At 37.8% G+C, this 12294-nt stretch overlaps 3 protein-coding genes across 3 annotated transcripts in view; 2 read left to right on the forward strand and 1 right to left on the reverse strand.

The window, feature by feature from the left end:
• The first annotated feature begins 2839 nt into the window (after window positions 1–2839).
• LOC106809564 (meiotic recombination protein REC8 homolog) lies at window positions 2840–5260 on the forward strand. The gene is made up of 7 exons (XM_014812686.1): window positions 2840–2868; window positions 3059–3136; window positions 3930–4001; window positions 4157–4290; window positions 4645–4744; window positions 4983–5064; window positions 5170–5260. Exons 2-7 carry the CDS (start codon window positions 3081–3083, stop codon window positions 5251–5253), a joined length of 528 nt encoding a protein of 175 aa, XP_014668172.1. The 5' UTR covers window positions 2840–2868; window positions 3059–3080; the 3' UTR covers window positions 5254–5260.
• A 180-nt stretch (window positions 5261–5440) lies between these two features.
• LOC106809558 lies at window positions 5441–10580 on the forward strand. The gene is made up of 13 exons (XM_014812680.1): window positions 5441–5533; window positions 5665–5792; window positions 6012–6216; window positions 6471–6644; window positions 7057–7117; window positions 7483–7616; window positions 7767–7871; window positions 8182–8314; window positions 8649–8730; window positions 8984–9039; window positions 9349–9451; window positions 9819–9931; window positions 10426–10580. Exons 1-13 carry the CDS (start codon window positions 5441–5443, stop codon window positions 10509–10511), a joined length of 1473 nt encoding a protein of 490 aa, XP_014668166.1. The 3' UTR covers window positions 10512–10580.
• A 608-nt stretch (window positions 10581–11188) lies between these two features.
• Window positions 11189–12294, reverse strand: part of LOC106809565 — a gene marked incomplete in the record, with an annotated part of 4259 nt that continues 3153 nt past the window's right edge. The window contains 3 exon segments of the mRNA XM_014812687.1: window positions 11189–11280; window positions 11618–11657; window positions 11892–12071. Of these exon segments, the coding sequence (XP_014668173.1) occupies window positions 11273–11280; window positions 11618–11657; window positions 11892–12071 (228 nt within the window).

Here is a 12294-nt window from a genome sequence, read left to right on the forward strand (position 1 = left end):
TTTCTGTTTTGCGCCTGCCCCTGTCGTCTTGATGCGAATGCAATACACAATGAGCGACCGCGTCCGGCTGCGATGGGCGTGAAGAAACTTCTAGCGCATGCGCACAATAGCAACCCTCGGAATGTTACACGAGTCGGCATGATTCTAGCAGCGTTAATGACGGAGAGACCAGTTGGTCGCGGACAGTTAATGAATGTAATTAGACGTCGTCTGATAAAACATCACTACATTATAAAATTTAATTATTAAAAATTAAATCGCGTGTATGTATGTGTTGTTCCGCGTAACGTGCAATATTGTTACTTCCATCTATTGATCTATCGTTGCAATAGGTACAGCTCCTCTGCCGGAACATGTCAGACGTTTAAGTCAAAGTTGACCCTCGTTTACGCGTCCTGTCTTGCCTTACGTCAATCGATTTAGTTTCCCCATATTTTAGTTCTCTCTCCTCTTTCCATTAACCCTTCTCTCTCTTGCTAGCTCGCTGTCTGTCCATTTACTCATTTTTTCGCCCGTCCCTCAGTTCCTCCCACATTCCATCACTCCCCCTCTCTCTCCCCCTTGATATATATTATATATAATCAGGATAAAAATAATACATGTATAATAACAAAGAGCTTATAATGATCTCTTTGATAATAATATATATGTATCAAGAATAATAACTCGTGTTACTTGAATAAATAATTCACGCTTTCTTTACGTTTTAAATCGTTATACTAATGACACCGTATGGAGAGATATACACCTATCAAATCTTATAGGAGTTCAAACTCAAGTATTCTACAATATCTACGCGCATGTGCACGCACACACACACGCACGTACGCACACACACGCACGTACGCACACACACACGCACACACACGCGCACGTGCGTACACACACACGCGCGCACACACACCCCAACGCACGCACGCACGCGCACACGCATCATTCAGTTGACGACTATTTCTGCACCTCGGTGCACCGCGCGCGGGCTTAAGGACCACCACACATATATAACACCATTATATATATATATATATATATATATATATATATATATAGTGTAGTGTAGTGTGTGTGTGTGTGTATGTGTGTGTGTGTGTGTGTGTGTGTGTGTGTGTGTGTCGCGTGCGTGCGTGCGTGCGTGCGTGCGTTGCGTGCGTGCGTGTGTGTGTATGTGTGGGTGTGTATGTGTGTGTGTGTGTGTGTGTGTGTGTGTGTGTGGTTGTTGTTGTGTGTGTGTGTGTGTGTGTGTGTGTGTGTGTGTGTGTGTGTGTGTGTGTGTGTGCTTGCACAGGAGCGTGCAGTGTTGGCTACAATTAGCCAGCCTGTCAACGAGATGTCTTTGTGAACGAGGCGCGCTGCGCTCGGGCTGTTGTTAGGAACGTTTGACGTGCGCGTGAGAACAGTTGTTCCGTAAACGTATTGCTAATGTGCATAATCCCTCTCCTAATCTGTTTGTCAGCGATTGTGATTGAAATCAGAGCGGCCGAATGCTTACCACAACAAGAAAGCTAAAGAAAGATGACCGAGGTTGAATGATGCAGAGCACGGGAATGCATCGAAGTGACAAACAGGTGGTGTTGAAGAGAAACGGCCATATAATAGAGAAAGTGGGTAGCAGAAGATCAAGAGGGCAAGATAGCGAACAAGATATATATATATATATTTATCTTGCTATATATCAAGAGCTGATAATAATTCTTATTAGCTCTTGATATTATTAGGTATATTATTAGCTCTTGATATATATATATATATATATATATATATATATATTACGATTATATATATAATACGGGCATTATGAACGTCTTGTCTCCCTATCACCCACAACTACATGTAGGCAAAGCATCGCCGCGTGGATGTCCACTTAATCTGGACACGCTCGAACCGGCGGCTCAGTTGCCGCGGCGTTCGCTTTACTCGATAACAAACACAAATCAGTTCGTCAAACACAATATTGCATTATCCGCTGCTGCGCCCTTTGAGGTTCCCGCTTCGCCGGCGCTTTGAAACTGTCACCTCCCCGCGGACACGCTCGAGCTGTAGAGGGATAAGTACGTCAGCATATTAAATACAAGGACAATCTGTACATCTGGCGCTAAATTGATAGAGTTACGGGCCGAGGAAAAGATTGGTTGTAAAACTTTATATAAATTAGATGCAATAAATAGAAAGATAGTTTTGGAGCAGGCGTTGTGTCGTGAGTAGATATATGGTGGGGGGAGATAAAGTGTCGTTGTCTTAGTTCGTTTAGTTGACGTTTCTTCATAATGCTGACGCCCGTTTGTTGTAAATAAAAAGAAATTTACTATGCATGCTTGCGTGTAGGTGGATGCACTCGCAGTCGCGCGTATAAACAAAACGTACTGGCACAAGATGAAAAACGACAAAGAGCCATCCGGGAGCCATCCGTGATTGAACTTCACGTTGGAAATTATAAAGTGAAATTGACAGCGTAAATTTCGTAGAGCATTTAGAAGCATAATTAACCGCTCAAAAAATGGAAATAATATATAATGCGTAGAACAAAATTTTTAATAATTAAATCGGTCAATAGGTAGCGCGCATAGAAGCACCTGAAATAAACTGAAACGGGAAAATGTTAGAGGAGAATACATGTTTTTTAGCACATATTCCCACGCTGCTGACGAAATAATAATGTAATTCATGCTAGTCAACTTTAATTTATTATTAATCTTTCTGTGGCGGGAAAATGCTGTCACCTTAATGGTCAGTTCAGGGGCGGGAAAAATACGAAGCGCTGATTGGATAATATCACAATAACAAGCCACACCGCTGTGTTTGTCTGCTACGCACTTATTAAAAATTTAAAAGGCGATTGACTGCGTTTAAATACACGGATATATTAAATTGGTAAGATATTTATGACTTATAAAAGTAGTTAGTAGATTGATTACGAGTCGGACGTTGCAAATACAGATGCAGAAACCATGGGCTACTGCATACAACTATTACTATTACTAGTTAGTAGTTAAATGACAACGTGTTTACAAAAGCTTTAAATCACGATTTGCTATCATAACAAACTCCGTTTCACTTTCAGGCGTATGCGTTAGACTAATACGATGTTCTACGCTCACGACATACTGCAGAAGAAGGGTGGGAAGTTTGGCATAGTATGGTAAGCATAATATAGCCTATACTATAGGCCCTACTGTAGCAATTTAAGAAATGTCAACGATGTCATAATAATCATTATAATGCATTACCCGGTACCATAATGTATGAGTCTGACTGTATGGGTATAATGATTTATATATATATATATTATATATATGATACTTATATAATCATAATGTATGAAATGATAGTCCATTATTAGGCAGGCCTATAGACCCTGTTACTACTGCAATACTACTACTACTACTGCTGGTACTAGACTAAGTGTTTAACTGTTAGTATAAAATATGATACATTAGATGATAAAAGATGATAAATTATCATCATGATAGTCATCATCATATCATCATCATCATCAAAACATCATCATGATAAAAAATCATAAAAGATGATAAATTATGATACATTATTATGATACATTATAATTTATATATAGCATTAACCGATTTATGTGCCCAGGGTTTAGTAGGCCTATTGACTATTATATTGTACAATGTACATACTTTACACACATGTATAGACCCAATTAATTGCTGATCTAGGAATTAAAAAAAAAACATTCCTCATGTATATTAAATTAACTAGTATAAACAGTGTTTAAATTATAACACCACTAGGCACTACTACTACTAGCATTACAAAATAAAATCTGATACCGTACTACAACATATGGCATAGCTAATCTCATCATCATCATGGCATCGATCATGACATTAACTGTCACTTCTATTATAATAACAATTAATTGTATCGCATATGTGAATTATTATTGATCCGTTATACAATGTCTTCAGGATTGCTGCTACCCGATCTATAAAGGTGCTCAACAAACGAGACGTTGTAAGTGTGAACATCCCAAAAGCATGGTATGTACCGTAAAATTGATCTAATACAAGTGCGATACACAATACGATTTGCTGGGAACTAATATTAATTTAAATTATTAAATGTAATCATTTAATTACATGTTAATTCTATTAGTCACTGAAATTATTCATTTATTTATTGCTTCTAATTGCAGTGATGACATCATAGATTACATAATGGTGCGACACGGTAAACTGCATGACCGCAGACGCTTCTCTCTTTACCTGTCTGCTCAGCTCATGTATGGAATCGTGAAGCTGCATCAAAAACAGGGCCTCTACTATCTTAGTAGGTTTATCGTAGTATATTTATTATGTCTATTTAAGCCACATGTAGGCTAGCCGCAAGTTACCTTCTTGCTTCTCACCACGTGGCGATGTGACGTTCCTACAACGTTAAACATAGAGCCTGGGCAGACTACATGTAGGCTGATGGACCACAGTTTGCATGTGTGTATAGTTATAGTCGGAGGCAAATTCAGGATTTGAAGAAAGTGGGTGGCATGAGAGCAAAGACGTTATACTGGCAATAACAATTAAAGCATGCATGGGCCTGCTCCAACAGTCATATTATTCATCTAGAGAGAAACGACAAATCAGACTGTAAATAGTAGCTGTGAAGCCTGTGTTATTGTTATTTCAGGTGATACAATGGAATATATCAGGAACTTAAACCTACTAAGTGCTCAAACCAGTCTAAGGTACATTGACATGAGCCCATCAAAGGATCTCCAAGTGCTCAGGTAAGATATAAACATCTTATGTGAATTTAAATACAATTGGTGCAAAGTTAAGCATATTTGTTACTGCATTGTATATATACACATATAAAATCGTTGTTACAGAATAGTATATTTGAAAGATGTATTCACTGATCATCAAATAAAAATCACTTCATCATGTCTTTATAGTCTGATATCATTTATGATTATTGCAGAAGAACTTATTATGACGTTGATTGAAATCTATTACCTGTTACAGGACATTCGACACGGACTGGGGCAACCCATGTTTCGGACAACTTGGCGGTGTTTCAGATTCATTGTTTCAGTACAGTGATGAGGTAGCAGAAATGATAGATATCACGTATTACACTCAAAATGAAAAGATAACTTTACTCTGATCTTGTCTATTTTTTTCATCACACTATATCATATATTATTTTCAGGACTTTTTCGTAATCAGAAGGACTCCGATTTCCCCACCACTGAGTCCTCTGTTAGGCAGCTTGGAGATGCAGCGTCCAGGTTAGATATTTATAGTATCCAGGTATAACTTCGCCTGAGGATGGAGCAGATACAACATGACACTATCACTGCTGCTTTACCTTGCCATGGTGTAATTCAGAATTAGCTGTTCAAGCCAAGCACGCTAGTAAATAATGCACGCACGCACACAAAGCATTATGTATGTGTATTCTACATATTTATATAGATGATATGCTGACTGGTTCCCCTCACACTGTCAGCAGCCGTGGTGACATCCTGATCCAAGAGGATCCAGTCTCAGATGTTAGGAGGGAGGAACTAGCTGTAAGCACCGTTTCCCATGCTGCAAACCCTAAAATAGCATAGATATATAAATCTATCTATCTATCTATCTATCTATTTATATATAAGTATAAATATTGTTTATATAATCAGTGTAATGATGACAATTACAGGCAGTGATGGACGACTTGCCTCCACTTGATCATGAAGCCTTGGAGAGGCTGAGCCATGCGGAGAGCGAGCTGAAAATGACTGATGCACTTCTCTTCCACGACGACGTTTCTTCTGCACTAAATGAGAGGTATCGCTCAATATGCATGTATAGCTCTTCAGTTGTGTTGCAGTGCTGCTGTGAAATTGCTGTTTTCTAGGGACTGGTGGCATAAAGATATATAGCAGACACTACGATTACTGCACGTTGCAATATAATTGCATCATACTGAATATAATAGTTGCATGGACATACTCCTTTACAAACTAAATACATTCATGCATTCCTTCCTTACCTGTTCTTTGGAAGAGTCGAGGAGGATGCCGGTACACGTCAACCCACTACAGATCCAGAACAAGAAGATACTGTTCTAGAGATTGACCCCAAAACAGGAGACTTGATTAACTCCCTCATAGAGACTCCGATCGTTCCTTCTGCCGTTGAGCCACGGCATCTCCCAGTGCAAAGAAGAAGTAGAAGTGATACTAAGAGCCCGCGATCACAAAGGAAGAGGGTGGGTTACCCCACAGCTAGCTTTAATCTGCTGCTTGTGTGATAATGATTACAGCTGCATAGAAGCTAATGCTGATTAGCAGTGATATCAACAATAATGTTAAAGGTCGTCAATTTTATCATTATTATTTCTATGCACATATTTACATGTAAAAATCCATGTTGTCTGCGAATATATACTATATGATCCTCTCTTTCAATATACTAATTTTGACCCTATTGCTACGGAATATAGTAATGTTTTACTTTCATTAGGGAAGACCTGAGAGGTTTGACAGCTTGGAGATCGACAGTCTTGATTTAGCAGATGTTCCACAGAAAAGAAGAGCTGCAAGGCGCCTGAGATTTGTTGACGGGTCAACGCAGTTAAGTCGGGAACAGTTGAGAAGAAACATGAACAACACATCAGACACAATGAGACCACTTGACGTAAGTGCTAATGAACATGAAACGGATAGACTGGGCTGGAGTGTATCAATAAATGCCCTCCTAATATGGCAGTCCTTATAATAAATGTATAGTACGTACGTACAATATGTACAAATAATCTAAGCAATTTATTGTTAGGTGTTACTATATATATATATATATATATATATATATATATATATATATATATATATATATAAAAGTTGGGTCAAAGTCCCTAGAGGAAAGTTTGGCTTTGGGATGTGGTAGCAAATTTGCTGTATACAGTAATTATAGGTACCGTCTGATACTCCATAAATATAACTGTTTGTCGTGTGTACGTAATCATTACTGGATGTACATTATGCTTAATTGTTTCTTGGAAAGAATATAAATAATCATAAATAAATAAACTATGTATGCTTTATTGTAGACCATTTACCCAAGCAGACAAGAGTCAGCAGCAGATCTCTTTAGCAAGCCAGGATTGAGAGGTATATGCGTGTAAACTAATGTTTATTTTAAACTCACATACAAGATATACCAGCTAGACAATTCTAAATATTTTAAGTTACACCATTATCAGTTTTGACAATGATGCAACGGCTCTATACCCTCAGTTAGATGACAGTGTTACGGACACTGATATCAGGCATTTCTCACCCACATCCATGTCACTGACATTAAAAACGTGCACATTAACGATATTCTCATCGACAATAACCTTGTATCCTACAATATCTCGGTGTGTTTTGCATATGCAGATAGGTATACGTGCTTTTTAGCATAGATCGAGCAGGATATGGGAGGTGAGATTCTATAGCATGCTAATACTAAAGCATTCTCTCGGTCCATACAGGCCTGCAGCGGGAGCCACATTTGTCACTCTGGAGACGAAACGCTTTCACGGAACAGATGTCAGAACGTGACGAATCAGATTCCGAAAATGACAAGAACATTCCCTATACGATTCGAGATATGCTAAGACAACTGGCACGTCAATTATATGATAGAAATCGCAGCGACATCAATAATAATTTTATTATAGACCGAGGAGTAATTCATCCATCAATTGTGATGCATTTAAATGTAGAAATTTCTAGTTGCAAAAATAATGAGTATTTTAACTTGTTTTCCATGCAGCAGCAAAATGATGAAAGTTCTTCAGTTGTTGAAGAACGTCGTGAGGATTCCACACTAGAAAGCACTTCTGCACAAGACCAACCACTCACTAGCACAGCCATTAAGGTTTCTAAAGTATTTCTCTCATATGATTTACATGCATGATATGAGATACCATGCATGCACCAAACATATTAAGATATGGCATAATATTTGAAAGATATGCTGCTAGCACTATTTCCCAGCACATTGGTGCACTGGCCAGTGCATCGATATTTCCACGAGCCCATCAATCTATAACATTTAGATTGATATGACCTTTTTAAATGATTGACGTCTGCTATCCAGACAGAACATTAGATACATGAATGACTAACAACACGATTTGGGTGTGTACAAATGAACGTTATATATGTTATTTTGTAATCGATCACAGGCATCCAGTGGCAAAAGAAAGAGGAGTATTGATAGTGACGATCCAGAACAGCAAAGAGACCGCTCAAATACTAACGAATCGAGTAGTAATCTTCCAGTGACAAGTTTCCAGCACCTATCAGGAATCCAAAGCAGTAAGTAGAATGATAAAAAATGCTAAGCGCATTACCGAAAATTAATAGGCAAGTGCGTATGTAGGTGCGTACGTGTTGCCTACAAAACTGTGTTGATCCAGTATTTCCCAATTTCTTTATTTATGCAGATTTAAAATTATCAAGAAACTTGTTGGCTCAGATAGAATTTTCACATTTTATGAGGTGAAACTATCGACGTTTGGGTATATAGATGAGATGTTATTGTTACCTACAAAACTAAGCATGAGGTCAAATGAAAACTTAAATAATCTGATGACATTGATGGATTTCTTCATCTGTAAATTTGGAATGTTTGTCATGTTTTCTACTGCAGTGCACGAGGATAGTCGTATTTCTGACAGACAGACAAGCGCAGCAAGCCGAAATATAGAATCGATCACTGAAAGCTTAAACAGGTAATGATTGAGATTACATGCAACACTTTCATCATGGATACAAGTTGAGATGTTGCTGAAACAGTGAAGCAATCCAGGAACAATAGAAGAACGTGTACTGCCTAAAACGTGTATATTGCAAAGATTACATACAACATTTTAATTTTGAATACAATTTAGAATTAAGTTGCTGAAACAGTGAAGAAATGCAGGAACAATAGAAGAATGTGTACTGCCTAAAACGTGTATTTTACAAAGAGGTTTTTTGTGTTAGGCGTGCGGATGTCGCCATCCTGGAGGAGCCTGAGTTAGAGCAGCAGCTTCAGCCTGGTGAGTCAGAACAACTTGTCAACCTGTAACCACCAGCAGTGATACTCGCATATGGAAAACCTTTATTCGAGAATTTATATTAATGGGATTTTTAGAGGCCAATGTTTTTAGTTATTGATAGGTTCTTGACAAGTTCTTGGTGGTTATTGACAAATGTATTGATAAGCAGAGCATGCAGTTGATGTGAAACCATATCATGTACATAGGTAGTAGAATAACTGCAATGGATCAGATATCTTCATATCGGCTGTTAACAGGTCTGTGGTAGTGAAATTAATAACTGAGTTTCTATATTATTCTTGTACATAGAGCACATGGAGAATCCTCCAATATACGTGGAAGAGCCAAGAGAAGTGCCTGCTGAGATGGAAATACCAGCGCAAGCTCGGATAACACCTGCTCACGTGTACAGGTATCACCTATAGCTGATACATTCACTCTATACACCTGCTCACGTGTACAGGTATCACCTATAGCTGATACATTCACTCTATACTGCTGTTCACGTGTACAGGTATCACCTATAGCTGATACATTCACTCTATACTGCTGTTCACGTGTACAGGTATCACCTATAGCTGATACATTCACTCTATACTGCTGCTCACGTGTACAGGTATCACCTATTGCTGATACATTCACTCTATACTGCTATATACTATATCTAACTGTTGAGTATTTTTAGTCCATATTAGCCAATGGTAATTATCGTTAATGACAAGCCATGGACCGGATGTGCTACGATAATCACTCCATATTATTGTTTTTTGTTTGCATAGAAAATTAGAGGAACTACTTCAAGGGGATGCTAGCCTGGAGATTCCATTCAGAATTCTGGTGCCAGTTGACATGCCCAAATGGGTGGCTGCAAAATACTTCTACTGTTGTCTCGGTCAGTACAGTTTCCTGTATCAGGATGCAATTAAGTTGTGCTGCTTAGTATTTACACTTTAACACAGTTCATAGGCAGGCGATTCGATAGCTTTTAGTAACTCTAACGAGCAAAGATTGCAATATAATAGATTTTACAATTATTTTCAGGTAAATTGTGCACATCTTTATACTAAATGCGATTTTCCCAAGTTGTAATGTATAGTTATAGTACAAACAACAATTAATGGCTTTGTACTGAACATAAATTAACCTCTGAGTAAACAAGTAGAGCTTATAGGCTCATATATAGTTTATAAACTGATTAATGTGAGCAAAGCCGATACAGTCTGATAAACTACTGGGCATGCACATATATATGGTAAACAAAAACTAGCAGTAGACAGAACATACAAGACAGAACATACAAGACAGAACATACAATATGATATATACAAACTGATATATACTCCAGTAATTATAGTAAATCGCATCTTTCTTCATGTTTACCTACAGTTCTGCTGAAGCAGAGAAAGATTTCCTGCCAGCAAGAACGACCTTACGATGACATCTTCATCTGGCTGAGACGGCGTATACAGTAATGCAGTGACAGCAGCAAAGTCGCGGGTTTTATAGCTGTCATGTCTAACTGCAATTTGATTATGGTTATCCTAGCTACGAGTCATAGTTAACTGTTCATGTTAATGATTAAATTTGATTATGGTTATCCTAGCTACGAGTCATAGTTAACTGTTCATGTTAATAATTAAATTTTATTACGCATTTTACGGTGCAAAAATGTGTAGTGGAAATAATATTGTGTGTGATAATGTTTTGAATGCAATTTCTACCCGGTTCACGAGTTTATATGAATAATGTTTAGTCCACTTGAAACATAACAATCAACTTGTCTATTTTTATGCAATTAAGTCTCTTTTTTATTAAATATGCATCACAAAAGTATAATTGATTGACATGTGTGGCTTATTCTTACACACAAATTGTTATATATATGACTTGGCCAATAATTCCAATTATACTTTTAGGCCATAATTCATCATAATTTAGGAAAGGCTGGCTTAACTTATATGATGATTTTTTATCTTATATTTGTGGTTAATATAGATAAATATTAATAAAGTGTGTATTATATTTGTGGTTAATATTTTAATAATAGTAAAGTATTTTATATTAATTTATACTCTATGTTCGTACATTAATGTTAGTTGTCGTTTTCACTGCCGCATGCAACAAATTTGCCATATATCCCGTAGACTGGGTTTATTTTAGTTTCTTGTAGGTTGGCCAACTATATATAGCTGACGAATTCACTGTCCATATGAGCTTACAGTGTGTTAGTTCTTCAGTCACCTTAAACAGTAAAAGAAAAAGAAAAAGAAACATTCTGAATAAAGTAAAGTTCGATACTAATCGATATTTACACCCTTTCTTTCCCACCAGTGCACGTCATGAGAACATTATACATATATAGAATACAGGAGTCTGTCAATACAGTGTAGCCCCGTTGTAACGCGATGGTTTGGGTCCATGATAAAATGTGATCGCGAAAAAAGCGGGGTCGCACTCTATCGGGCTATTTATACGTGGTTATATAAGAGCAAAAAAAGGAGGTCCAACGACTCGTCGCGTTATGTCCGAATTAGCGTTAAATCGGGGTTACATATAGTATGCATATACTTGATATTACCTGTCTGATGTTCAGCGATTAATTGTTCCTCGCAATTAAGCTGCAATTAAATGTATTCAACATTTGATATATAACGGAGATTCAACAACTTTGCCTTTGCTATGCTCGGTCATAGGCAAGTTATGAACGCAAGTAGCAAAAAAACGCGAAGCTATAAGAATAAAATTATAATAATAAAAATCTTCAAAACTGAAAGCAATGCTAGGAACGTTTCTTCAATGGAATGCGGATGCAATCAATCGATGAATCGATAGAACTCACGAACTGTACTTACAGAAGTCATAGGCGGTATTAAGCGTCTGTTTGCTTCCTCAATCTCCATCACTTTTTCCTGTAGCAGTGTGATCGAGGTTTCTTGATGTCGACTGTATGCTTCTACAGCCTTTTCAATGGACAACAACCCTTCAAACTGGCATTGGATGTGTTGCAGTGTCAATACTTGTCTCATCCAAACCTACATACATACACACGTACACGTAACCAACACGAAGTTTAGAACACGAATTAGAAATTACGATGACGTTTTCATTTGCTGAACAGCCGCAAAAATTATGTTACGTATAATTACGTTCGCTTCTCGCTACGTCGCAAGACGCTCCTACGTCGCAAGAAGCTCCTACGTCGCAAGAAGCTCCTACGACGCAAGAAGCTCCTACGTCGCAAGAAGCTCCTACGAC

This window comes from Priapulus caudatus, unplaced genomic scaffold, assembly GCF_000485595.1.
Source record: "Priapulus caudatus unplaced genomic scaffold, Priapulus_caudatus-5.0.1 Scaffold364, whole genome shotgun sequence".
NCBI classification, from domain to species: domain Eukaryota; kingdom Metazoa; phylum Priapulida; class Priapulimorpha; order Priapulimorphida; family Priapulidae; genus Priapulus; species Priapulus caudatus.